At 51.9% G+C, this 24431-nt stretch overlaps 1 protein-coding gene across 1 annotated transcript in view; it reads right to left on the bottom strand.

Annotated features, from left to right (window-relative positions):
- Positions 1 to 9101: 9101 nt before the first annotated feature.
- The window catches only part of PIK3R6 (phosphoinositide-3-kinase regulatory subunit 6), a 20134-nt gene continuing 4804 nt past the window's right edge, over positions 9102 to 24431 (bottom strand). Inside the window, exons 5-18 of the mRNA XM_018073369.2 lie at positions 23212 to 23281; positions 22283 to 22466; positions 21414 to 21561; positions 20085 to 20171; positions 19014 to 19470; positions 18250 to 18349; positions 17440 to 17562; positions 16840 to 16950; positions 15305 to 15395; positions 14549 to 14619; positions 14214 to 14304; positions 13701 to 13771; positions 12588 to 12700; positions 9102 to 11925 (exon numbers count right to left, since the gene is read on the bottom strand). Of these exons, the coding sequence (XP_017928858.1) occupies positions 11769 to 11925; positions 12588 to 12700; positions 13701 to 13771; positions 14214 to 14304; positions 14549 to 14619; positions 15305 to 15395; positions 16840 to 16950; positions 17440 to 17562; positions 18250 to 18349; positions 19014 to 19470; positions 20085 to 20171; positions 21414 to 21561; positions 22283 to 22466; positions 23212 to 23281 (1874 nt within the window). The 3' untranslated portion in view covers positions 9102 to 11768. The remainder of the gene's footprint in view (positions 11926 to 12587; positions 12701 to 13700; positions 13772 to 14213; positions 14305 to 14548; positions 14620 to 15304; positions 15396 to 16839; positions 16951 to 17439; positions 17563 to 18249; positions 18350 to 19013; positions 19471 to 20084; positions 20172 to 21413; positions 21562 to 22282; positions 22467 to 23211; positions 23282 to 24431) is intronic.

The following is a 24431-nucleotide window of genomic DNA, read 5'->3' as shown; positions in this document are numbered from 1 at the left end:
CATTGGCTCCCTCCTGATAAATAGAATCATAAAACCAGAGAATGGTTTGGATTGGAAGGGACCTTAAAGCTCACCTCGTTCCACCCCCTGCCATGGGCAGGGACACCTTCCACCAGCCCAGGTTGCTCCAAGCCCCGTCCAACCTGGCCTTGGACACTTCCAGGGATGGGGCAGCCACAGCTTCTCTGGGCAACCTGTGCCAGGGCCTCACCACCCTCACAGGGAAGAATTCCTTCCTAATCCCATCTAACCCTGCCCTCTGTGAGTTTGAAGCCATTCCCCCTTGTCCTGTCACTCCAGGCCCCTGTAAATAGTCTCTCTCCATCTTTCTTGTATTGGAAGGTACAAGGTATTTCAGGTATTGGAAGGCCACAATTAATTCACCCCAAAGCTTCTCTTCTCCAGGCTGAACAATCTCAATTCTCTCACCTTTCCTCCCAGCAGAGCTGCTCCATCCCTCTGATCCTCTTGGTGCCTCCTCTGGACTCATTTCAGCAGCTCCATGTCCCTCCTGTGCTGGGACCTCAACTCTCAAAAACATCACTCTTCTTCTTTTGAAACTACAGCTAAATAGATTTACCTTACATGGACCATACCTACAATTTTGAGAAACAATTCATTACAAAGACACAAAAACCTCTCTGTGAACACATCTGGGCAGGTTTCACTACAGTCCACAAAGAACCACGCTGTGGTTGCTGGCTGAATCACAGAAATCTTTGGAGAGCCCTGGAAAGGATCTTACCATGCTGATCAGATCCACTAGAAAAATTAACATTTATAGAGTTTTCCCTAATTTCCCATTCTGGGAGTACCACACTATTGCAGTCAATCACAGATGTGAGATGCACACAGAGAGGAGCTGAAGGAAACATTTGTAATATTCCATCATAAAATAAAGACAGAGTCTGTAATTTTAGTTCCCTTATAATTTGGGAACGAGTTGTTGCAAAGCAGGATAAAGATTCAAGGAGTTTCTCAGCTCCTGGGTCCGTTGTATCCTGAAACCACCTGCACAGTAGGTGCAAGTTGTTTCAAGAGGTCTTGGTTATTTTTTGGGAGATGGTGTCTCATCTAATAAAACTGATTTACTCATCTCCTCTGAAACCTCTCACAAAGGACACATACACCGAGCTACGCCAAATTTAAAATCTAAGAGCTACAAAGACCATCATTGCATGGAACTCGTTCCTCAACACTAACTCCTCTTTGCTTCCTGAGCTCAGTTACATCTAATTGTGTTCAGAGAAGGACACAGCTCCACTCAGACCCTGGACAGACACCAAGGGGGGAAAAATTAGTATTTCTACGTATAAGCCTTTAAAATTTCCTTGAAGTAGGCAAAGAGTAAAGTCTTACATGATCTTATAATCCCTTTTATCTTTACAACTGCTGCTTAAGAATAAAAACTTAAAGAAACAGAAGTTTTTACATCAATTTTTTTGCAAATAGTTGCAAAGTAATGCAAAAATAATCCCTGATGTGGTTGGAAACACATCAAGAGAACCTATTTTCCCTAAAAGCAGTTTGATTCTCCTCCATTAAAATTTTACTCCCAACAGCATTTAATGCCTTGGTACATTCTTACTTCTGCAAGAACAATAAAGCCACGCTCAGAGCTCACACAGAATAATTTAAGTCCATCTCCTTCCTTACCCTTTTGGCTTGGAGGGTCTGTGACCATCAGAGAGGAAGAAATTGAGTCCTCAGTGTTGCAGAGCTCACACACAGAACTGGTTTATATAAACCTCAGTGGAAAATGATTTAATCAAACTGGTGGTTAAAGCAATTTCTTCAGTGAATGAGCCTCTGCCACATTCATTCCACAGTGGTTTGTAATTCAGGATGCATTTCAAACTGCATAAATATGATTCTCCCCTGAATCAGCATCAAATGTGTTTACTGGATCGATAATTTTAAAAAATAATCTTATTATCCAGTATTATTACACTGAAGTTCAGCCTTGGGCCATACCTTCAATCCTGCCTGTTCACAGCAGCAGTGGTTGAGCACACCTACCCAAAAATGAGGTAAAATCCCAGGGGAGATTTTGCTGCCAGGCAGCCACCACCCCTCTCCACAGGTGGATTGCACCAGCATCTGCCATTCCAAGGCTTCTCTTTGCAAAGCTGCAATTACAGCAGCGGATGTTGTGCTGAAGCAGGCAAAAAGAGCACAGATCGCCCAGGTAATTGGCTTCAAACGAGGGCAGGCACTTCCAGTTAAAGAAGCAACTGCATTTTAAACCATTCCAGCTATTTCTGTTCCTCTCACAGAAGCACTGATGGCTCTGGGATGTGCTGCTTGCAGGGATGTATCTGACTGCAGTCAGATGCTCTATTAACAACTTTTGTTCCTGAGGTATTATATGATAATAAGGCCAGGATAAATTCTTGACACTAAAATTGCTCTCAACTTGTGTTTGAATTCCTGGGAGAAGATAATATCTTAATAAAAAGTTCCAGCTGTTCTTGGCACGAGGACAATTCTATCTATAGAGCCATTCCAGCAGAGCATTCTGCATGGCACTGAGGATTTGTGCCAGGAAAAGAGAGAGATAATTACCCTGAAAGCATCTGATGTACAGATAATGTGGAATCGATGCATACAGAGAAAGAGATTATCTCCAAGGCGTGTCTTTTCCTTGTCTCCAACCCCTTCCTGCCGAGCCCAGAACACAGCAGGGTGACAGATTGCAAGGCCATTTGCATATGACATATTAAATACGCATTTAAATAAATATTCTGCCTTTTGCAGCTGCCTTGTCTCAGGGCTTGTAAACCACTTAGGCAGATGTTATTAAAATCTATCCCTCTGCAAAGGAATGATGCAACTCCCTGTCCAAGGAAGCACTTCACAAACTGACAGCAGCTTTTGAAGGGACTCTAAGGCTCATTTGAAGTCTGACACAGATCTTTTAATGAGATCAGACTGCTGATTTTTCATTTGTAAGGAAACCTTACCTCCTTAAGAGGTGCTGCAATCTGTGTGCCTTTGAAGGAAAGGCAAGGCAGGTAAGGCAGTGCTGGGAAGAATGGGTTAAAAGAGGAAGACTGGGAGGAGGACTGTAAACAAGTAACTTTGCAGCTGGGAATAACCCTTGGCAAGCCTGTGATCCTCTGGCATGGACTGAGTGCCTGTTCTCTGCCCTGCACCTGTGCCCAGGTGTTGCTTCAGGGATCCCCCACTTAGCAAGGGAACAGAAATAAATTCATCTCTGTGTGTTTCTCCTGTGGGTTTGTGGCTGCCCAAAGTGACTCCCTGCCTGTGCTGACCCACACATGCAGCTTGAGGACCCCTCTGGACTTGGCAGGGATAAAGGGGCTGCTCCCAGGAAGGATCACCAGCTTCCACCAGTGCCAAGGCTGAATGGATATTGCCTTCAGTTCATTCCCAGCCCACAGAAGTGACACAAGTCACAAGGGCTGGCTGCTTCCTGGTCACCTGGAATGCTGGGTGCCACGCCTTCCATAAATCCACACAAAGAACCTCTGCACATGGAGGTTTTTTCCAGCAGATTCCAAGCAGACGCACACTTAACCACACACTTAAACCATGAAACGGGAGAAGGCAAATAGTCTGCAGCAAACCCTTATTTTACAAATCAAAGCAGAGCAGATGAATCATTTTTTATTCACATCCCTTATAAAGTACAAAGAGTTCACAGACAGAGCACCTTGAGAGAGTTTCATGTACTGGCAGCATGACAATATTTTCCATTTGACTGTGTCACAGAACAGGTCACAGCTTTCACTGACAGCTCTGGGAGCAACAATTCAATTTAAGTTTGCTTTTGGACTAGAAACTTAGCTACATTCATTCCAGCAAATGTATACCTGAAATACTTTATTAGGGATTTGGAAGCAAAATCACTATGTTAAAAAGGAAAAATTACTACAAAACACTATATATTAAGAAAATAAGGTTTATAATTTTTTTTCAAAATAAAAATCTCTCCTGTCAGATACAGACTGTATATATTCAGCACTTTAGAATTATCAGTAATTTCTGGGCATCACCATCATACCACATTACCACCCCACAGATTCAAGTACAGCTTAGTTGATCCAACGCTACTGTATCCAATTCCTGTTAAAACTTTCATCCTTCATAGCTTTTACCAGCCAGTCCTTCTTGCTCTCCTCATCAGAGTCACTTGTATCACTGGAATCAGCAGCCAGGAGACGAGAATAGTTCATTTTTTTCTGCCGTGGCAGCTTAGACCGGAGGATGAAGAACACAAAGATCCACGGGGCCAGGCCCGCGAGCAGGCCCTGAACAGCACTGCCAGGCCGAAGTGCTCCACCACAAACCCCCTGCCAAGCTGCCCACGCTCGCTCCTGCTCCGCAGCACAGACCCCGCAGCAGGGCCTGCAGGGACCTCTCGGTGCCTGGCGTGGCAATGTCACCACTGTCACCTCCAGGGCCCAGCACAGCGCTCCGCTGCTGAAGGCCGACAGCGCCTGGACGGGGAGCACGGCCCAGGGAGGCCACACCGACCGCGGCCACGCCGCCGCCTCGACAGAGCCCTCAGCAGCCCCCCTTGAAGGGCCAGAGCAGCAGCTCAGTCAGCAGCCCCACGGACAGAGAGGCCCCACGAGGAGCTTGCTGCTGCCTCGGTCCTGCATCTGCCAGAAGAGGAAGCTGTGCCCGGCAGAGCTGGTGGCGCCGGCGAGGAACATGGTGCCAGCGCACAGCAGCGCCAGGGCTTTGGGAAAACCACAGTCGGTTTTCCTGGGAAGGTGGAGGGGAAAAAAGGCACTGACGAGTAGTGAGAGCGTCACCAGGACGGCGTAGCCATAGAAGTGGATGGCGAGGCGGGAGATGGATCCACTGAGGAAGCAATTCAGCTGATCCACCAGGACAGCAACGCCGCAGGCACCGGCAGCCGCGCCCAGGGAACTCCCATCCACAGCCTGCCGTACCTGTCAGTGGCATCCACAAAGTCCAGGTATTCATAGACACCTTCATCCACTGTCCTTTCCAGAGAAGTGCCCAGCAGCTCCCAAAGCACGACAGCACCCAGGACCATGAGAAAAATCTGATGCTCTCTGTCCTGCAAGATGCTTTGTACTGCCTCAAAGTTGACATCTTGAGTGTCTGTTTTCAAACATGTACTTAACTGCAACAGTGGGAAGAGTTGTTTTAATCAAAGAAGGCTCATTACTTGCAGCAGCAGAAAGGCTTTCCTCAGCAAGATCAGCTGCAGCAGAACCCACACTGTTCATTTCCTCCTTGAGTCCAGGGAAGGGAGGTCTGTAGGAAGCCAGCTTTTCTGCTTCTTGTGTCTCCTGATTAATGTCTTCCACAGCAGTTCTCCAGCCAGATGGTCCATCGAGTAGCCACTTGCCTTTGTACCACCTTCACCAACCCCTCCGCTGTTTTCCTCAAGCGCATCCCTTGTGCCAAATAACCCCTGGAAGGCTGAACCGCTCAGTGCTGGCATCCTGCTCGCTGCCAGCACACCACCAGCAGTTGTTCTCACCGTTTCCTTTGACACAGCTCTCGCGTTTGCCACGGCGCTGGTGCTTAGCGCTCCGTAGGTGCTTGTCCCGGGGCTGGGCGCCGCGGTTGGCACCACGATGGGCACCGTGGCCGGGGCGCGGGGCCTGGCGGCGGCTCTCGGGGCCGTTCCCCCGAGCTGACCCGAGGGGCAGCGGCGGCTCGGTTGCTGGTGGGCTCGCTGCGTGGGGCTGTGGGCCAGCCTGGGGCTCACCCTCATCCCGCCTGCCAGCTCACCTTAATCCCGCCCGCGGGGGCCGCGGGCTGTACCACAGCCGGCACGGCGGTGCTCGCCGCGGTGCCCTCCGCGGAGCCCGGCCCGCTGCCCCCTCCAGCAGGCCGGGACAGCCGCGGCCACGGCCCGGGCTCGGCCCAAGGACCACTGCTCGCCCACGGCCCCGCGCCAGGCCCGGCCCGGCCCGGCCCGGCGGGTCCCCCTGCCGCACCCCCGGCGGGTCCCCCCTGCCCGTCCCTGCGGCTCCCGCCCTGCGCCTGTTCTGCCGGCCCGGGGGGGGGGGAAAGGCGGCGAGCGGGCCCTTCCCGCGGGGTGCGGGATCCCAGAGCGGGCCAGGATTTTGGAAAGGGCCGCCGCGTTTCACTGGTCCTGTTGGGAATGATGGAACTTTCCTAAAATTTCAAGCAACGGTAGCAGTCAGCTGCGTTCTTTTTCTTACAGACTCTCGTCGATTTGAGGACATGGAGGGGCTGGAGCGTGTTCAGAGAAGGGCAACGAGGCTGGGGAAGGGTCTGGAGCACAAGTGCTGTGAGGAGCAGCTGAGGGCCTGGGACAGGAGGAGGCTCAGGGGAGAACCTTCTCACTCTCTGCAAACTCCCTGACAGGAGGGGGGAGCCGGGGGGGCTCGGGCTCTGCTCCCAGGAACCAGCAGTGGGACAAGAGGGCACAGCCTTGAGCTGCCCCAGGGCAGGTTTAGGTTGGACATTGGGAAGTTCTTCCCAGAGAGAGGGATCAGCCCTTGGAATGGGCTGCCCAGGGAGGGGGTGCAATCACCGTCCCTGGAGGGGTTTGAGCAGAGCCTGGATGTGGCATCAGTGCCATGGTCTGGGTGACAAGGTAGGGTTGGATCATGGGTTGGACTCGATGATCTCAGAGGTCTTTTCCAACCTGGTTGATTCTGTGATCTTTAAACCACCAAAGCTTTGAGTTTTCTGGACTAGCTCTGGTTAGCTTCAATAAACAAAGCTCGAGGGAGTTGAGGATTGAACATCTGGGATCTTAAATTTATGGTCCTTCAAAGATGTGTTGGAGTAACCATAAGATACAGAGGAGACTAACAAAGACATTACAGCCTGAAAATGAGAACCTGAATGCGGACCAAAATAGAAAGCAAATTTACATCCTATTCCCACAGCAAGCACCAAACCCTTTTTGCATCACTCCTGGCTTTCAGCTTCTCTGGAGTGTTCCCAAGGGAGCTTCAAAACCCCAGGATCACCTGAGTTTTGGGTGGCCATGGAGGGCTCAGTCAGTTCAGGCAAGGGGAGGGAAGAGTTGCCTGAGCAGGGAGCTACTGAACTCACCCTGACGGGATATGAAATATGGATGGGCCTGGGAACACTGCTGTTAGAGCTGATTTATTCCTGGCATCTTGCAGTGGTGCTGCTGGGAAGGTTGTATTACAGACTCATTGATCCCCCATTAATGATTGATTAATGTTTAACGTTGTCCTCCCCCTCCATCAGTCCGTAGCTTTTCACGTGGAGCTGGTGGGAGATGAATTTTCATTGTATGTAATACTGATCTAAACTAGGATTTCTTACCACTGGCTTCATTCTACCTCTCTAATTCCAGTAGAGCCCCCTGGAAAACCGGTGATTCATATTAAATTTTTCACAAAGTGTTTAATATTTACAGCTTTGGGTGTTTTCAGGTTGTCCAAGGCACTGTTTCAGGAGAGGTCATGGGAGAAGGAGGTTGTCCAGAACGCAGAGCTCCCAAGCAGCTGGCTGGGGATCACCTGAACTCCCTGCAAGTGCCAAGGTGCTGTTTGCTGCCTGGGCTGGGCTGGGTTTGTGCAGGAGGAGGAGTTGGCACTGACTCATCCTGGAAGCCAGGCTTGGCATGACACAGCTGGGACCGTGGGGTGACACAGCAAAACACCACACAGGGACACACATGGACTCTGAGCAAGCCAGTTTGGCATCAGCAGCAGATGGAAAGGCCACCAAGATGATCAGAGGGCTGGAGCAGCTCTGCTATGAGGAAAGGTTGAGAGAATTGGGATTGTTCAGCCTGGAGAAGAGAAGCTTTGGGGTGACCTAATCGTGGCCTTGCAGGACCTGAAGGAGCCAACAGGAAAGATGGAGAGAGACTATTTATAAGAGCCTGGAATGACAGGACAAAGGGAAATAGCTTCAAACTCACAGACAGCAGGGTTAGATGGGATATTGGGAAGAGATTCTTCCCTCTGGCACAGGTTGCCCACAGAAGCTGTGGCTGCCCCATCCCTGGAAGTGTCCAAGGCCAGGTTCGATGAGGCTTGGAGCAACCTGGGCTGGAGGTGTTTGTATACATTTTTCCTGCCACATGGGCTAGTGGAAGGCGTCTCTGCCCATGGTAGGGGGAGCTGGAACAAGATAATATTTAAGGTCCCTTCCAACCCAAACCATTCTATGATAACAATGTAAATAAAGGTATTCAGCAGGGACTTTGAAGGGCTGGAAGGCTCCAATGAGGTGAGGAATCCTGCCAGGTAAAACCCATCACACAGTTGTGCCAGCAGGGTTTGTCTGCAAGCCCTGCTCCAGGCTCTGCTGTTTGTGAATGCACCCTGCACTTCTGTCCTCTCCCAGTCTCCAGGCAACCGTGTCCACCCTCATCCCCTGAGATCCACCTGCCATGTTCCTCCAGGCTTTTGACCTGGTGCAGAAGATGAAGCTGCTGCAAAACCAGCAACTTTTGGGTACAGGGTACACCTGAACACTGTCCCTGTGCTATGGCTGCTCTGGGATCTGCATTTGCTGCCTGCAGTTTCCAGGAGTAAATGAAACAACCTGTGAAATTCTTCTCACAACTGTGCTAATTCATTAGCACAAGTTTGTGAGCTGTTTCTGCTCAACTGATGAGCAGTTCCTGTGGTCAGTAGGGTTAGTGGGATTTAGGGGATCCTTGCAGAAAGCCAGTGATTCACCCATTTCCAGTGGTTCACCCCTTTCCCACCCTCAGGTGACAAGCCCAACTAAGGGAATGGGTTGCTTTGAAGTGACAGACTGTGAGGGGAACAGGCTGTGGAGACAGAGTGTTTCAGCACAGAGGGGAGTCAAGGGGCAGCCAACATGGGGGTTATAAAGCCACAGAGCACTGCTTCCAAATTTCTGCAATTCAGCCATTTTTGCCCATCCCTTCACAAATGACCTCTTTGGCCATGAAGTCTCTCTCTGGTGTAACACAACCTGGAGCCCCAAGGTGGGGAGGAGACACTGGTCAAGAGGGCCAAAGGACACTGGTGACTTTCTGGTCCTGCCAGCTCATTCCCCACCCACCCCAGGCACAGGGAAACATAAAACCACAAACAAATGAATAGCTTCTGCTGTTTTTTTTTCACCTAATTTCTTTTAGCTGGCATTAAAAGGATTGCACCTTCTGATACAGATCATTCATATATATACAAATAATTTATACTCCATCTACATCATTTACAACTGTACAGAGTAAACTCTGGATGCCATAGACCACATTCCAACCCAGCTCACAGTCTCATGGCTTTTTAAGCATTTCCTTTGTGTGCTGGGGTGTACAAACCCCCCAGTGAAGCCTCAAAGATGTGTGCAGAGCCACTGGTCACTCCTCAAACCCCATATTATCCCAGCTCACACAGGAGAACAGCTGGTGCAAGCAGGCTGTTCCTAACTTGTTTGTGAGCCTCCTGTCTACTTTCAGCTTCCTTCAGGACCAGAATGTCTCCTGCCTAAGTCTGGCACACGTGAGCCTCAACAATTTTTGATTTATGAGGTGAAAAACAGTACTGAAGGACCAGATGCTGTGGCTGAGACCTTGCAGCCTTGTCACTCCTGTGGGGGACATTAAGGCTTGAGGACTTGGCTCTGCCAGGAGCAAGGGGCTACATCTGCCAGCATTCCAAGGTATCTTCCTTTGGAAATGGTCATGCTGCTGCTGCCCAGTATGATCTTCCAACTGTGCAGGTTCAGGATTAAATATTTCTTGGGACCTGGTGGCTTTTTACACTGCTAAATACCCTGTCACCTGCTGACAGCTCTGGAGCTGCTGAGCCCCCAGGAGTGTGTTTCAGCAATTGTTTTGGGTGGCATGACACACTCAGAGTGAGAGCAAATCAACCTTTATCTTGGGAACAGGAAGGGGCAATGCCTGCTGTGCCAGGCGACAGGAGAGGGAACACAGCTGCCCTGTGCTTGCTGGCACAGAGAGGGACCAGGGAGGTTGAAGCCCTAAACCCTGATGCACGTGGTAAGAAATAGAGGTAAGATTTCCATGAGACCTAACCAGCCAAGACAACCCACAAGCTGAGAGCAGTTCTGCTGAAGGGAAACTCCTCTCCAATCCCCCAGACTGGGATATCTGGAGGTGGGCTCCTTGTTCCAGGTGTGGGTGGTTAAGCAGAAGTGACTTTCCAGAGGTGCAGCTCCCCAGGGCTGGGCAGACCTGGCAAAGACAGGCCAGAGGGGTGGATTTGTCCCATTTGTTGGGGCTAAATAAGGATTTGCCAGTGTCACTGCAACTGGTTGGCATTACCCTGGAGCACAGAGCTGGCTCCAGGGATTCCCCAGCAGTGTCAGCCAGAGATGACTGGGGAGAGCTGTTATGTACACCTACAAAGCTAAAGGACACTTTCTTTGGGCTGGTGATCCAAGCAAGCACCCCTGAGTGAAGGCAGCCCAGGTAACGACTTTTTGGGAGCCAAGAGAACAAAGAAATGATAGTGTCATAGAAGGAATGCCCTGAAATTCCTCCAGTGTGAATTTATGGGGGACTCCTTGGACTCCAGAAACCACAGATCACATTCAGAAAGTCAATAACAACACATGGTATTTCATCCATTATTTCACTCAGCCAAAAACTGGAATGAAGACAAGGTCCTCCTCCAGGATCATCCTGAACACTGGGTCACTCTGACTCCTGGTCACTCTGACTCACTCCACAACTCCTGGTGGAAGCAGGAGCTGTGCTGTCACTGCTCAGCCTGGCCCAGCTGCAAACCAGGGGAGGGTTTCTACACCATGGGAGCAGCAGGAGAAAGGAACAAATAAGTCTTTCAGGCATCCTGCCCATCCATCAATCCCAGGAGCACTCCTCTGCACAACACAGCAGGCACAGACCAAACCAGGACTGCAAGGCAGGCTGGGACACTGAGACATTGCAGGCTGACCTCATGGGAGAGGTCCAGTCCTGCTGGGACTGTAGGAGGTTGTTCCCAGGATGTACAACTGGAGGAATGCACCCAGCACTCGTGAGGTTCCAGACAAGATGCAGAAAGGGTGTACAGTGAAACCACAGAGAAATCCCAGGTGGACTCCAAGGTGCAGCTCAGATGTCCAAGAGCTGCTGTGCAGCCTCCATATCTGCTCAGTGAAGGTCTCTGCTTCGAGCAGAGCCAAGCATATCCCACAGCACTTCCTGGGCAGCACAAGCAGTTCTTGACCTGTTCCTCACTGTCCAATATTGCACCAGATTTCCATGTCCCCGTTTCACACCATTCATTGTTATCCCATGTAGCCCTTTGAAACAACAGCAAGTTTTCCACTGACTTCCAGAGAACACACATTGTGGCCAGGCTTTCCTAAATCAGGCAGGGGAGTAATTGCTGGTTTGCCCAAATACATCACCCTGTGCCAGAATGAAGAGTTTGCTGTGCAGAACCCGGCAGTCGGGCCCTGATCCCGTGCTGGGCTGGGAGACATCACAATAAATATTACTGCCAGCAACTGCCCTGGGATGCACAGCACAGCGAGCACCAACACCACAGCCAGGTTTTCCACCCAGTCTTCCTGAAATGAAGAAGCTCAGAGGTTTCCCCTGACTTGTGCAAAAGGTTAAAACTCAGTTCTGCAGCAAGACTCTGCCCCTTGGCAGGGGGCTGTTATTTGTGGTCACACTGTCACCCAGCAGGGCATGGCTGTCACCCCGAGCCCTATCCACCCCTGCTCTCACAGCTTTTCACACCATTACCATTGTAAAATCACCATTGGTGCCTTTTAGTGTGTTTTCTTTTTCCGTGTCCTCTGTGATGACCCAATGTCACATCTCCCACACCAGCTTTCTCTTGTTTTCTTCACTGTGTGACACCTGCAAACGTGTTGATAGGCAGGAGCAGAGACTTGGGCATGTATTTCACAAGCCCCACATCTTCTGTTTCGTGAAGGCTGAATTTCATGGTCCTTGTCTTCTGCAAGCAGTAGCTGGGCTCTAGGCAAGGAGACACTTCCAGGCTGCAAGAGCACAAGAACACATTTGCTGCATGTACAGATCTGCCCTTGAGGGCCAGAGCCTCGACTCAGACCAAACACCAGGTCTCTGCACTGACTGCTGAGGGAGGATGGTCACACTGAAATGTGCAGCTGCTTTTATGCTTTTTTGCAACCGTGTTTGGCTGGAAAGATGAGCTGATGTGTGTCAGTTTGACCACACCACCAGTGTCCATTGCCTGGTCCAGCCTGATTCTCAGGAATTCAGTTTATGAGTGTTACATGAGGCCCACAGACCTTGAACTACCTGCTTGTTTCCAACACATCATATGTCACTTCTACAGGCACATTAATCCCTGCTACTTTCACAGGGTTGGATTCTCTACCCCTTGAGACTCCCTGGTGAGAGGTACAGTCAGTGGAGAGAGCATCAGCCTCAGGAGATAATTCAGGAGATCCAGGATCTGTTTGCCCCTAGAAGTACCTATTCTTCTACTGTCTTAATGACAGCACCTTATGTACAATGAAAAACCATTTTGTTTCTCACACCATCACCCAAAACCACAAAGCACCCCTCTGCCCTGCATTCCCTGGAGAAGGTCTTTTGTCCTGCATGAGGATGAGGACTAGGACTCCCTGGGAAACAGCCCTTCCAGGGAGATGGGTAGAGCCTGGCACACTCTCACCTGATCACATTCCTGTAGGTTCTTCTGCTGTCCTTGTCCAGACGCACCGTGAAGGGTCTCTGCTCTGTGCTCCTCACTGTGATATTTCGTGTTTTCAACCTGTTTGCCACAGCCTGGATGGAGAGAGGAGGAGGAGCCCAGTGAGTGTGTCCCTCCCCTCCCCTGGCTGTGTGGTGGTGGGTGGTATGTGCATGCTGGGTGTGAAAAGGACAGATGAGGACATTCCTCTGGTTTTTATTTTTTAACCTCAGATGTGACACAAGGCAAATCCTTCTCCTGTAATCACAACTTGGTCAAGTTTTGTAAGGGCAGGCTTTCCAAATTGGCAGTGCTTGCACAGGCTACAAGGTTTGGGATGTCTGGTGTGGGGCATGGCCTGTTCTCCACGGCTGTGGGGTATCTTTGTGGGCAGTGTGGGTTGCAGCACCTTGGCGTTCCCAAAAGCCAGGTGAAAATAACCAAAACTGTGCTGGCTACTTAAAAACACTAACTGAGAGACTGGAGACTCCAGGGCCTGAATGCCCAAGGGACACCAACAGTTAATGCCACCCAAACTGCAGGGACAGGTTCCTGTGAGGCAGTGTTGCCTCTGGAGTCTACCTGAACTTTCATGCAAAACGATAAGGACAGAAGTCCAAGATTTCAGTCCCTTCTCTTACCTCTCCACCTTTCTGAGCTGATAAATAGATTAACTGAATTTCCTTCTTCACGTTTGTGCTTTGTTAAATTATTTTTTGGGATTTCTGTGGGGAATAACATGCAGGGTCTGCAGCTGAAGGTGTGGAGTAAATGGAGTTGGTAGCAAAACTACAGACCCTCTCCTGCACTCAAGTGGAGCCACGAGGACCAGGGCTAAGCTTTATTTCTCTGCTTTGTCCTGTGGACACAGCTCAGTCATTCAGGGTCTCCTGTGACAGGATTCCACGTTGCACTGACCAGCAGGGGCTTTGGCATGGACTTTTCCATGGAACGTAACTACAAAACACCCTCTAAGCACGGTGGTCCCAAAGCCTTCTCCTCCCCACAGAGTCTTTCCCCTTTCACTGCTGTTGCAAGGGATTTCCAGGCAGTGACCAAGCCCTCCAGGGCCGTGAGGATGCCACAGGTACTTACTGAGAACGACCGTCCTGACAAGTTGCTGGTCCTGATGATTTCAGTGATGGTCACGTTCAGACACACCAGGTCTGCAACAGAAGCAGCATGTTAATCTCAGGCCATGGCAGGATCTCAGCTCAGCTTGCAGTAGGGCTGGTGCCATACCCCACATTTGGGTGCACTGCCTGTGGGATACATAGGACAGCAGAAAAAGAGGACTCTGGCAAGCTCCATGGGCTAGGGATTCATGTAGGATCATGCTCAGGGTGGGAAGCTCACAGGGCAAGGTGAAAGAGGAAGGCTGGAGCAAAAGGAAGATGCTGCCAAGCTTAGATCATGTCTGAGCCTCAGACACATCATTCATGAGAAAAGACACCACCAGACTGTGGTGACACCAATATATGCCCATCACTGATTCAACCCCACAGCCCAAGCACAACTGGCACTAAGGATTGTGCTCAGATTTACTCTGTTGAGCACTTGAAAACTCAGCAAACCCTCCTCACGTGGTTCCAAGCAGGAAGAACCCACCTTCAGCCTCCTGAGAAGGGATGGCTTTCATCAGCAGACCTGTGGAGCGCAGGGACATGTCCAGCTCCTTCTCCCGGTCACTCACCACGACCTGCAGGCAAAGCTCTGTTAGTTCCTCCTGCAGGGAGGTTGGACATGGAGAGGTCTGGGGCAGGTTTTCACAAACACAGGGTTAGCTACCAGGCTTTTAAAGCTCACCACAACCTCTCTGTCCTCTCCTGAAGAGCAATTCCAGAGGAAAGAAGGAGGGTCAGAGTCCTCCTTTTAGGAGATCTGTGCCATGCTGGGTATCCCTGTGAGCAGAGACATTTTGGGCTGCTGAGAGCTCTGCTTACCTTTCTGTATGTTACTGTGAGATCTATGCCAGGGCCATCCAGGGTTGTTTTCTTCTTGGTCATGCTTAACTCTGCAAGAAGGGAACCGAGTGGGATTGAGGTTTCACTCATGCCACCCGTCTGTGGTGAGCAGAGGGGAGTCCTCCCATGGGATGAGCCACCCCCTCCATCACAGAGTGGTCTGGCACATCAGGCTTTCTCTCCTTGCCTATGGGAGCTGAGGCTCTGTGTACTCAGCACCTCCAGTGAGATGGACTCACTCGAGGGTCTGTGCCCAATCTCAATGGCAAACATCCATTGGATTGGACACCACAGTGCACTGATGGAAGGGCTGGATGTGCCTTCTGTAATGGCCCAGCCTTCAAGCACTCTTGTTCCATAACTGGTACCTCAAGGAAGCTGGATTTCTAACAGGGAAAACGCCTGGCAAAGGGGATGGCTGTAAAGCCCAGCTTGTTTCCTCAACAAAACTAGGGTGCTGATCCAACTCCACAGGGTCCTGGAGCCAACCAAAGGCACAGTCTACAAAAGCTGGTTGAGACCAGGAGCCAAGTGACCACAAGGTCTCTCATTTAGCCTGTTTTCATGTGCCTGAGAGGGAGATGGAGGTGTTTAGGGAAGCCTCCTGCTTGTCCCATAACATGGCTTTGGCTGCTGCGGGCTGAGGGACGGGGTGAGTGGGGTCTGGGGATGGCAGGACCCCTGCCCAGGGTGGCAGCCCCTGCTGCAGGGCTCGGCTTGGTGGGACACACACACCTCTGTGGGAGATGCTGTCCTGCCCCTGGGTGCACAGCTCGGTGAGGAACACGTCCTCAGCCGGCTCCTGTGCCGGGTCATTGAAGAAAATCTGAAAGAGAGGAAAATCTCTTCAGAATGTCTCCTCGGTCACCTGCGGCCTCACCATGGCAGCCAGGGCACCTGTGGGATGGGGAGAACTGCTTTGGCTCTGCTTCCTGAAGCCCAGGAGCATGGCAGACCTTGGTCCTGGTCAGCAGAGCCACGGGCAGTGTCCCCTGCCACTGGATGTCACTGTGCACTCATGATGAGTCAGCTCCCAGCCATCCACCCCCTGCTCACAGAGAGCAGCTTCCCAGGCCTGACTGAGATGTTGGTTGAGCTTCAAGGTATCTAATTTCTATCTGATACACTTAAATCATCAGGTCACTCCAGCCCTATGAATTATTTTCTTTTTGTGGTCTTGTACTGAGCAAAATGTGAGGAGAAGCTCCTGGAGAACCTCTCCTAGCCCTACATCCAGCTCCTGTGGGACTTGAGTCACACTGCTAGGAAGCTTTCAGCAGCCAAAGGGGAACAGCGTGCTCTTAACCAAAAAGGCAAAACAGGGTCAAGTGTTTCCAGATGAAGCAATATCACACCCTGTATGGCAAGAGATTAGTTTAGGTGTGTCTATCTGAAAACCACATCTGGAATCAGTTCCTCTTCCCCTGCTTGAATCACCCACTCTCTCAGTTGCTGTTGGTTTTTGTCTTGGGAGGAGAAATGAGTGGAGTAAAAATTCACCAAAAAAAAAAAATCCCCAGCCACACAAGCTGAGGACCAGGTGCTCCAAGTCTTTACAGGATACATGTTATTAGTTCAAGTCCTGGTGATGCTACACCAGGAATTACCAAAGCTCTTCCAGCTCTTTGCATGTGCCAATTTGCTCATCCAAAGGCTGTTCCTGTGCTGTTGCCACAGTGGCTACAAGTAGATTAAAAGGAGATCTGTGCATCAGTGCCAGCCTAAGCTTTGAAGGGGGAAACTGCCAGAGGAGCAGAGCAGGGGATTGATGTTATGTGCCCAAAGACAGTTTGTCTTGGCTCTCAGATCTGGCATATCAGGTGCCAGGTCTCACTCTGACACCTTTTCAGAGAAAAGCTGAGAGGAAATAAATAAAACGGTGTCTCAGGAAACCCTGCAAAGCCCCTGTGAGGTACAGAAAGGTTTTGGCAAAGCTGCTCAGAAAAGTCCTGTTTGCTTACAGAACAAGCAGCAGGAGGTACCAGGGCTCCTGAGCAACCCCAAATCCAGCAGAGCAGGTAATCTGTGTCCCTTCAAGGCTCACTTTTCTGACCTGTGTGATCCTGAAATAGCCTTTCCAGGATCACTGACTCCAGCTGAGCTGTGCTACACAGAGTCACTGAATCTGGGAGCCTGGCAAGGAGGGGACAGGCTGGGGGGCACAGGGATCCAGGTTCAGATCTGCTGGAAGTCCCCAGGCCCTGCTGACTCTGCACAGCTCCACAAGCCCATGCAGGGCCACGTGAAGGTTCAGGAGATGTGACACCCACCTTCACAGCATAGACCTGGAAGCAGACGGGCTGGAGGCCCATGCGGACGTAGTAAGCGATGACGTCTGTGATGAACAGATCGGTCACGAGGTGTTTGCTCGGCGAGGGAGGCTGGGCAGGGGGGCAAATCACATCATGGGTCAGTCCACAGTCACTTCTCAGAAACCCTGCCACAAACCCTCACACCTTCCCAGACAAACAGTGAGTGATGAGCTGTGGCTCTGCCCTCACTGGTCAAAGCAAATGGGAGACGCCAAGGCTGTGCCCACCCGACAGCTTTTTTTTGTAGGCTGTCAATGATGGCTCAAACTGCCAGGAAATGAGAGCCAGGGGTATTTCAGCAAACACCTCATCTACCTTTTCTTTCTTGAAATCTACCATTTCCTGTCCCTTGGCCAAAAAACCCCACCACAGCAAACGGGCCTTGTGGGCTGGGGCAGTGTCAGCCACAGACACCTTCCAGCTGCCGGGCCCAGGGGAGGGTTTGCAGGAGAAAAGCTCTGTCTGGGGCACAGAGGAGCCCTGCAGGGGCACAAACTCATCCTCAGGTGTCTTTGGGAAGTGGGCCAGGCTGGGGAGGTGGAAGGGTTCTCCTCGTACCATGGTGGCCAGCTTGGGAATCACGTGGCACAGAGTGTTGATGTTGCTCTCGTACCACGGGTCGGCTCTGCCCAGGTACCCGGCCACCTCACAGAGCTCCTCGTGGCCACTGGAAGGGTGGTCCTGTGGGAGAAACACAGCTCAGAGGATATACCAGGAGCCACAGAGAAGCCAGAGGGAGCTGTGCCCTTCCCTGCTTGGTCCAGAGAAGATGGCAAACTCACTTAGGGGGTGCTCTACGGCAAAAATTAAGTGAACAATGAAAAGAAGAAATCATCATTTTTATAAGAGCATGTTTGTCAGGGTTCACAGCCAGCTCTGGGCCAGCTTAACATATTATGAGAAGTGCAAGTGTTTATTTGTCACTGTCTTGAGGCTGTGAGAAGGGAAGAGACGTGTCCAAGAGAAACTGCAAGGTAGCGACTTACAGATCTAGAACTGGGGCTGTTGACCAAGGAGGCAAAGCCCTCAGTGAGCAGCAACTGCTTCCCCTAAGCATTTAGGAGGTGGGAAAAGCACAAGTCCTTTGCTAAACCTCATCAGTCCTCCTATAGGTGGGTCATAGAAGCAGGACTGAATGAGTTGCCACCCATCAGGGAGGCTGGAGCAACCTGAAGCTCTGTGGAGCTGATGGGTTCCCAAAACCAGTCTGCAAACGGAGCCCAACCACCCTGACTTGGCTCCCCCTCTCCTTGTTCTAGGAACAGGGCATGAACGGATGGGAATTCCTGTATCCCCCCTGCTCTCCCTCCAAAAACACCGTCATCCCTTGCTGGCAGCAGCACCCGGCGGTGCCGTGCTCAGACTCACCACAACAGCCGAGGTGTTTGGCTGCCCTGCCACCACCGGGATGTAGTAGAACTGCAGGTTCAGCCTGGGAGTCAGGAAAACCCGCCGTGTTTCCCGTTTCCTTGAAATGGAAAAAGAAACAGTCGTGTCCCAAGGGGAAGAGGGAAGAACATGGTTCGTGGCCAAGGCTGGGCAGTGCCAGGAGATTGCAGCTGCTCTGCAACAGGAGCATGTGCCCTCCTCGTGTGCCTCCCTTTGCTCTGTGTGACAGGATGGCAGTAATGGCCCTGGGTTCCCAAACTGAGCACGGGGAGATGATGGGGAACCAGAGACAGAATTTTTTTCTTGGACTGGTGGTCCCTCTGCACCCAACTCTGCCCCCCAGGCTGCTGCCTGCACCACAGTCTAGACCCACCCCATGCTGCTCTCCTGGCCCAGGTGAACCAGTTGGGAAGAGCCAGCTGGAAAACAGCTTTTCTTTAGAATTTTTCCCTTTTCCATAGGAAAACATCTTGCCTCAATTATTCTTTATTAACCCACTCCATGGACAGAGAGAAGAACTCGCTGTGTGCATCGTGTGGGCCAACAGAGCCAAAGGATGCCATGCAGCCGGTGAAGTCTGGGGAGTGCCAAACACTGGAGTCCCATCCTGTTCCAGGTAACACTGGAGCCCAACCCCACCCCCAGACATCCTGGTTGCTTCCAAAGGCTGAGGAGCACAGCCCTCACTCTGTCCTGCCCCTCCCCAAGCCCCCAGAGCCCAGGAGGCTGCGGCCACCAGTCACCTCAGAGAGTGGTATGCCTGGGCCAGGCGCCCCAGGATCCGGTCGTCCCCCAGCAGCACGATGCGGGCAGTGTGCAGCTTCTGGACAGGGGCTGCAGCATCCTGGGGGACTCCTGATCTCTTCTGCAGCTTCACTGGGGGCCTCACCCCGGGACTGCAGCAGCCAGCCTGCAGGAAGGCCACGCTCTCCAGCGGTGACGGCTTTTTTTTGATGCCGCCCCTCCTGTGCAGCCGGGATTGCTCCGTTTCGGCTCCGCACGGGGCCAAGGGCTCCTCCACGGCCACGGGCAGGTCTCGTTCAATCCCACTGTCGGTGGAGAGGACAGAGAAGCGGGTCTGCTCACAGCATTCACAGTCTGAGACGATGTCCTGGATCTCGAAGGTGTCCAGGTCCTGGCCGAGGCAGTCGGGCTCGCAGCTCTGTGACAGCGGGCGGATGAACAGCACCAATTCCTTCCCTGCGGGCAGAGAGGGGCTTGAGGAGGGAAATCCAACCAACTCCAGGCTGAGCCCTTGCCTGCCTCGGCTTCCCTCTTCTCAGGCAATCTGTAAAGCAAATATCTCCACCAGTGGGCCCAAGGGGAGTCTGCCTTTCAGTCCCATTTCACACTGCACTGTGAAGAGAGCTCAGTATCACTCAAATCATAGAATTACAGGCTCACAGAATCGTTTGGGTTGGAAGGGACCTTGAAGATCATCTCATTCCATTGCCCTGCCATAGGCAGGGACACCTTCCACTAGACCAGGTTGCTCAGAGCTCCATCCAACCTGGCCCTGAACATTTCCAGGGATGGGGCAGCCGCAACAAAATCAGGTACTCTGGACACATCCTGCTGCAGCCTGTTCCTCTCCTCACTCCTTCAGCCCATTGCACCCCTAATCCCCTGATCTGCGACCAGCAGCCCACAAGAAGGAAGGCTGCTGCATTCAGCACAAAACTCCACGAGCTTGGCCCTTGGGTGATGGTTACAAGACTCACTGCTCAGGAGTCAGGGCTAAATGACAAGTTTTGCACAGGATCCCCACCCTCAGGCACCACCCCAGTTCCCCACAGCCCCCCTGGGGCACTCACAGAGCTGGTTGTCTTCTGTCCAGAGGTGAAAGCTGATGGTGGGGTTGGGCAGAGGTGTGTCCTGCAGCCCTCCCAGGGGAGCATTGCCTGGGGGAAACAAGGTTGCTTGTAACACACAGGAGCATTTTCCCCACCCAGGTTTATGAACCCCCCCAGTGCTGAGCACCAGGCGCTGGCTGAGACCCTCTGCTGAGTCCCAGGGGCTCTCCCACCCTGGTTGCTTCTGGCCAATGTGAGGCTGTAATCACAGGGCCTCTGCTCTCACAAATCAGCTGTAAGAAGATGCCTACACCCTGAGTGGAAGGGAGGAATGAAAATGGGGAGGCTGAAACACGGGCAAGTAAAGGACCTTGCTTTGCAGAGAGCAGAGGAGTTGCAGAATAAATCAAACATTCCTCACAAGGGAGACCTCTGGTCCCACCATAGCCATCTCTTTTTAACCCACTATGGCTCTGGGAAAAGCAGTGACAAACTTTAATAGCTCACTGCCTCCAAAAGGTGGAGATGGTCCCACTCCTGTCCCTGCACCACTGGCTGCTCTTCCTCATATCTTGCACTGTGACAGTCTCCAGCTATTTTTGGGGAGGGGATTGGGATTCAAGGAGTAACCAGGAGAGGAACCATGACCTCCATTTCCCTCTGGCCTATCCCAGATTTGTGTGAGGAGCTGTAATGACTGGAGACCTTTTTTATAATCTGTGGAGCCACAGTGGCACCAGGCTGGAAAAGAGCACTGCCAGGGATGGGAAGAGATGGCAGTGCCACAGTCCACCATGTCATAGGTGGTTTGGGTTGGAAGGGACCTTAAAGACCATCCAGTCCCACCCCCTGTCATGGGCAGGGACACCTTCCACTAGCCCAGGTTGCTTCAAGCCCCATCCAACATGGCCTTGAACACTTCCAGGGATGGGGCAGCCACAGCTTCTCTGGAAAACTTTGTACATCACGTTTCAGGAAAGGGTGAACAGTGTCCCCCCTGTCCAGGCCATGGCAGGATGCTCCTTGCACCAGCAAAGTGCTCCTCAGAGCCTGTCCAATCTCCCCCAGCTGCCATCTCTGACACCCTTTGCAAACAACAGAGACAGCTGAATCAGGAGCGGAGATTGCCACAGTCCCTTTCCTCAGGTGACAAATCTGCCTTCCACTGCCAGTTTTCCATCCTGGCCATCAGGTCACTGCAGGGACCTGATCCCGGTCCTGCTGCTAAAGCAGAGGCAGAGGGAAGGTGGAGATGGACACCTGTGGGAGGACATGGCAGAGACACAGCAGAGAGGCAAGGGCCTGCCAGCTGCTCCTCTATCCCACTGGGAATGGCTGGCTGGAGCTCACCTGCTTGTGAGGAGCTGAGGAGGGCCCGGTAGATCTCCTCCAGCCTGGCTGTGTGCTGGCCACGGGCTGTGCTCCCCTCGCTTCCTGCACACTCCACTGCCACCACCACCTGCTGGAACCACTGCTCCACCTCGCTCGTGGGCATATCCTGCCGTGGGAAGCAGCTGTTAACACCCAGAGGTGTGAAAAGAGGGGGCAGAGCGATGGGAGGGGGCAGAAAGAGGGCAAATGAGTCCTGCAAAAACTGTTTCATAGCAGAGGACACAAAGGTCCTCCTGTCCCCAGGGAAGGCTGGTTGTGCTGTCTGCTTAAAGCTTTTTTTCTGGCAGGTTTGCAGCTGATGGACACTGTGTCCCCTGGGGAGTCAGCAGCAGTGCTGGCACTTCAAATGACTTTGAGGAAATGGGGACAGCAGGCACACAGTGTCCTTGGAGTGGAAATTGCTGAGAGCCCCTCCAAAGGTGCCTTTCTGAACCAGGCATCTGTGTTCCTGTGGCCCCAGAGCTCCTTCAAGGAGGCTTTGGAGAAAACTCACTGAAAGTGTTCCACTGAGATGTTTCTGCAATGCCCAGGGGCTCACAGGGGAGCTGTGTTTCAGTGGCAGAGCCCTGCTCTGCTGGGCAAAACTGACAACTCAAACTCAAGATTCAAAACCTCTGGCTATTTATAAAACCTGTTTTATATTTGAAGACTGTTTTAGTTTTACACCAGCTCTGCGAGTAACTCTGGGGCTGCCAGGGATGGAGACCAGCAGTGAGGGGCTGGGTGGGGGTGATCTCTCCACTTGACAAAACACCTTTTTCTTCTTCAAGGTGTCCCAACAAGAGCAGGACAATTGGAAAGTGGTGCTGCAGGGGTGCTGCTGTTACCTGGAGTCTGCCCTTCAGGGCGCCGAGGTCGCAGCCCTCGCCCAGGGCCGCCTGCATGGCGTGGCTGATCACGTAGCACATGCACGCCCGGGGGCTCTGGGACACCTGAGCTGCCTCTGTGTCAGTGAGCAGAGCGTTGCAGATGGCTTCAGAGAGCAGCTCGGGGTCAGCAAAGATGAAAATCCTGTGTGGGGCAGGAGGGTGGAGAAAAGAGAAGAGTATTCCCTGTTACTGACATCACAGAATCCCAGAATGTGCTGAGTTGGAAGGGACATACAAGGATCATCAAGTCCAATTCCTGGCCCTGCACAGACCCATCCCCAAGAGTCACCCCCTGTGCCCCAGAGGATCAGCCAAACCCTCCTGGAGCTCTGGCAGCCTTGGGGCTGTGCCCACTGCCCTGGGGAGCCTGGGCAGTGCCCAACCAGCCTCTGGGGGAAGAACCTTTGGCTGAGATCCAACCTGAGCCTGCCCTGACACAGCTCCAGCCATTCCCTGGCTGCTGTCCCTGGTCCCCCCAGAGCAGAGCTCAGTCCCTGCCCCTCCTCTGCCCCTGCCCCTCCTCTGCCCCTCCCAAGGGAGTTACAGACTGAGCAGCTCACATTTCCCTTATTCCATGTAGAGAAAAAGTGTTGCTGTTGATATTCCCCTTCTCCACCCTGTCTCTCCACCAAGGAAAGCTCCCTGCCTCCCAGGACCACAGAAGTAAATTGGGACACAAGAGGAATATGCTCCTCCCAAAGCAAAGCTCATTTTAACAAGGTACTGGATGCCACCAAACTGTGTCCCCCAAGACCACGTACTGCCACAGGGTTGAGGTCCAGATTGTCTGTTCCACCCAAGATTAATTTAGAGCACTGGAAAAGGACAGATTTCACTAAGAGACTGCAAAATAAAAGTATCAACACATTCAAGGAGGCACTACTCACTTTTCCTGGTAAGGGTATGGGTCGCTTTTGAGGCTTTGTTCAGAAATGACCATTCTTTGGTACAAGGTACCTGGCAAGTGCAGGGAGAAAAACACGTGGGAGTCAGAGCACGAGAAATAACACAACTCCTTGGAGCAGCTCAGTGCTACTCCCAGTTATTGAGGCTGGTGGTGGCTCTGCCAAGTTCCATTGCTGGGGAGATGATGTAAAGGAGCCAAGAATCAGGCCCAGAGTTAAAAATACTCAAAGGCAAAGATAGGTCATGCTACATAAAAAGAAAACCCCTTCTATTCAGGGATGATTTCCTGTGTTTCCCTTCCTTTGTTTAGTGGATTATGAGCTCGGGAGGAAGCAGGAGGAAGAACCCTGCTCCTGGCCTCCCTCCCCAGGGCCACATGGGGGGAGAGTGTCTGGGGGGATATGAAGAGCACAACGGGCTTCTGAATCAGGAGAGATGTATTATACCCTCACCCAGCTCTGGGGAGAGGAAGATACACCCATCTGGCACTGCTCAGGTACAATCATCTTGGGAACCTTGTGGTGCTTTGAGGGAAGCCCCACTGGAGATCCCCATCTCTCCACGCTGAATCATTCCTTTACCAGAAATCAGGTGAGATAAAGGTGGACCTTGGAGTTCCAGACAAAGCAGTGCTGGGGAAGGGTGATGGGGGTGAGCTGAGAATACCTAAAATGGCATTTTTTAATTTCCCACCATGTTTCTCACGTTCTACCTCCCCCTCACAGGGTGTCTCCACCCTGCACTGTTCTAAAGGATTACTTTTAAAGACTCCTATTAAAGAAAACTGTAAAAAGAAGAACTTTAACAAGCAACGTGGAGAAAAAGGGAAACAAAGTTGTCCCTTAGCTTGCTTTTTGGAAGGGACAGTTCTCTGCAGTCACTACTAACACTAGTGTCTACAACCTGATGCACAGGCACTGGAGGGACAGCCCATGCTGGGCAGCTGCAACTCAGTCTCAGACAGAAAATTCACTTTGCAAAAAGGAGACCTCCACAAAACACATTGAGATGCCCAGACTGGGAGTAGAAACAACCTGTTTCCCATATAGAATCATAGAAAATGCTGAATTGGAAGGGACCCACATGGATCATCGAGTCCAACCCCTGGCCCTGCACAGGCCCATCCCCAAGAGTCACCCCCTGTGCCCCAGAGCATCAGCCAAACCCTCCTGGAGCTCTGGCAGCCTTGGGGCTGTGCCCA

The sequence above is a fragment of the Manacus vitellinus genome, unplaced genomic scaffold (assembly GCF_001715985.3).
Source record: "Manacus vitellinus isolate BGI_N305 unplaced genomic scaffold, ASM171598v3 scaffold_24_pilon, whole genome shotgun sequence".
NCBI classification, from domain to species: domain Eukaryota; kingdom Metazoa; phylum Chordata; class Aves; order Passeriformes; family Pipridae; genus Manacus; species Manacus vitellinus.
The sequence above is the reverse complement of the archived record's forward strand: the minus strand, read 5'-3'. Positions and strand labels throughout refer to the sequence as shown.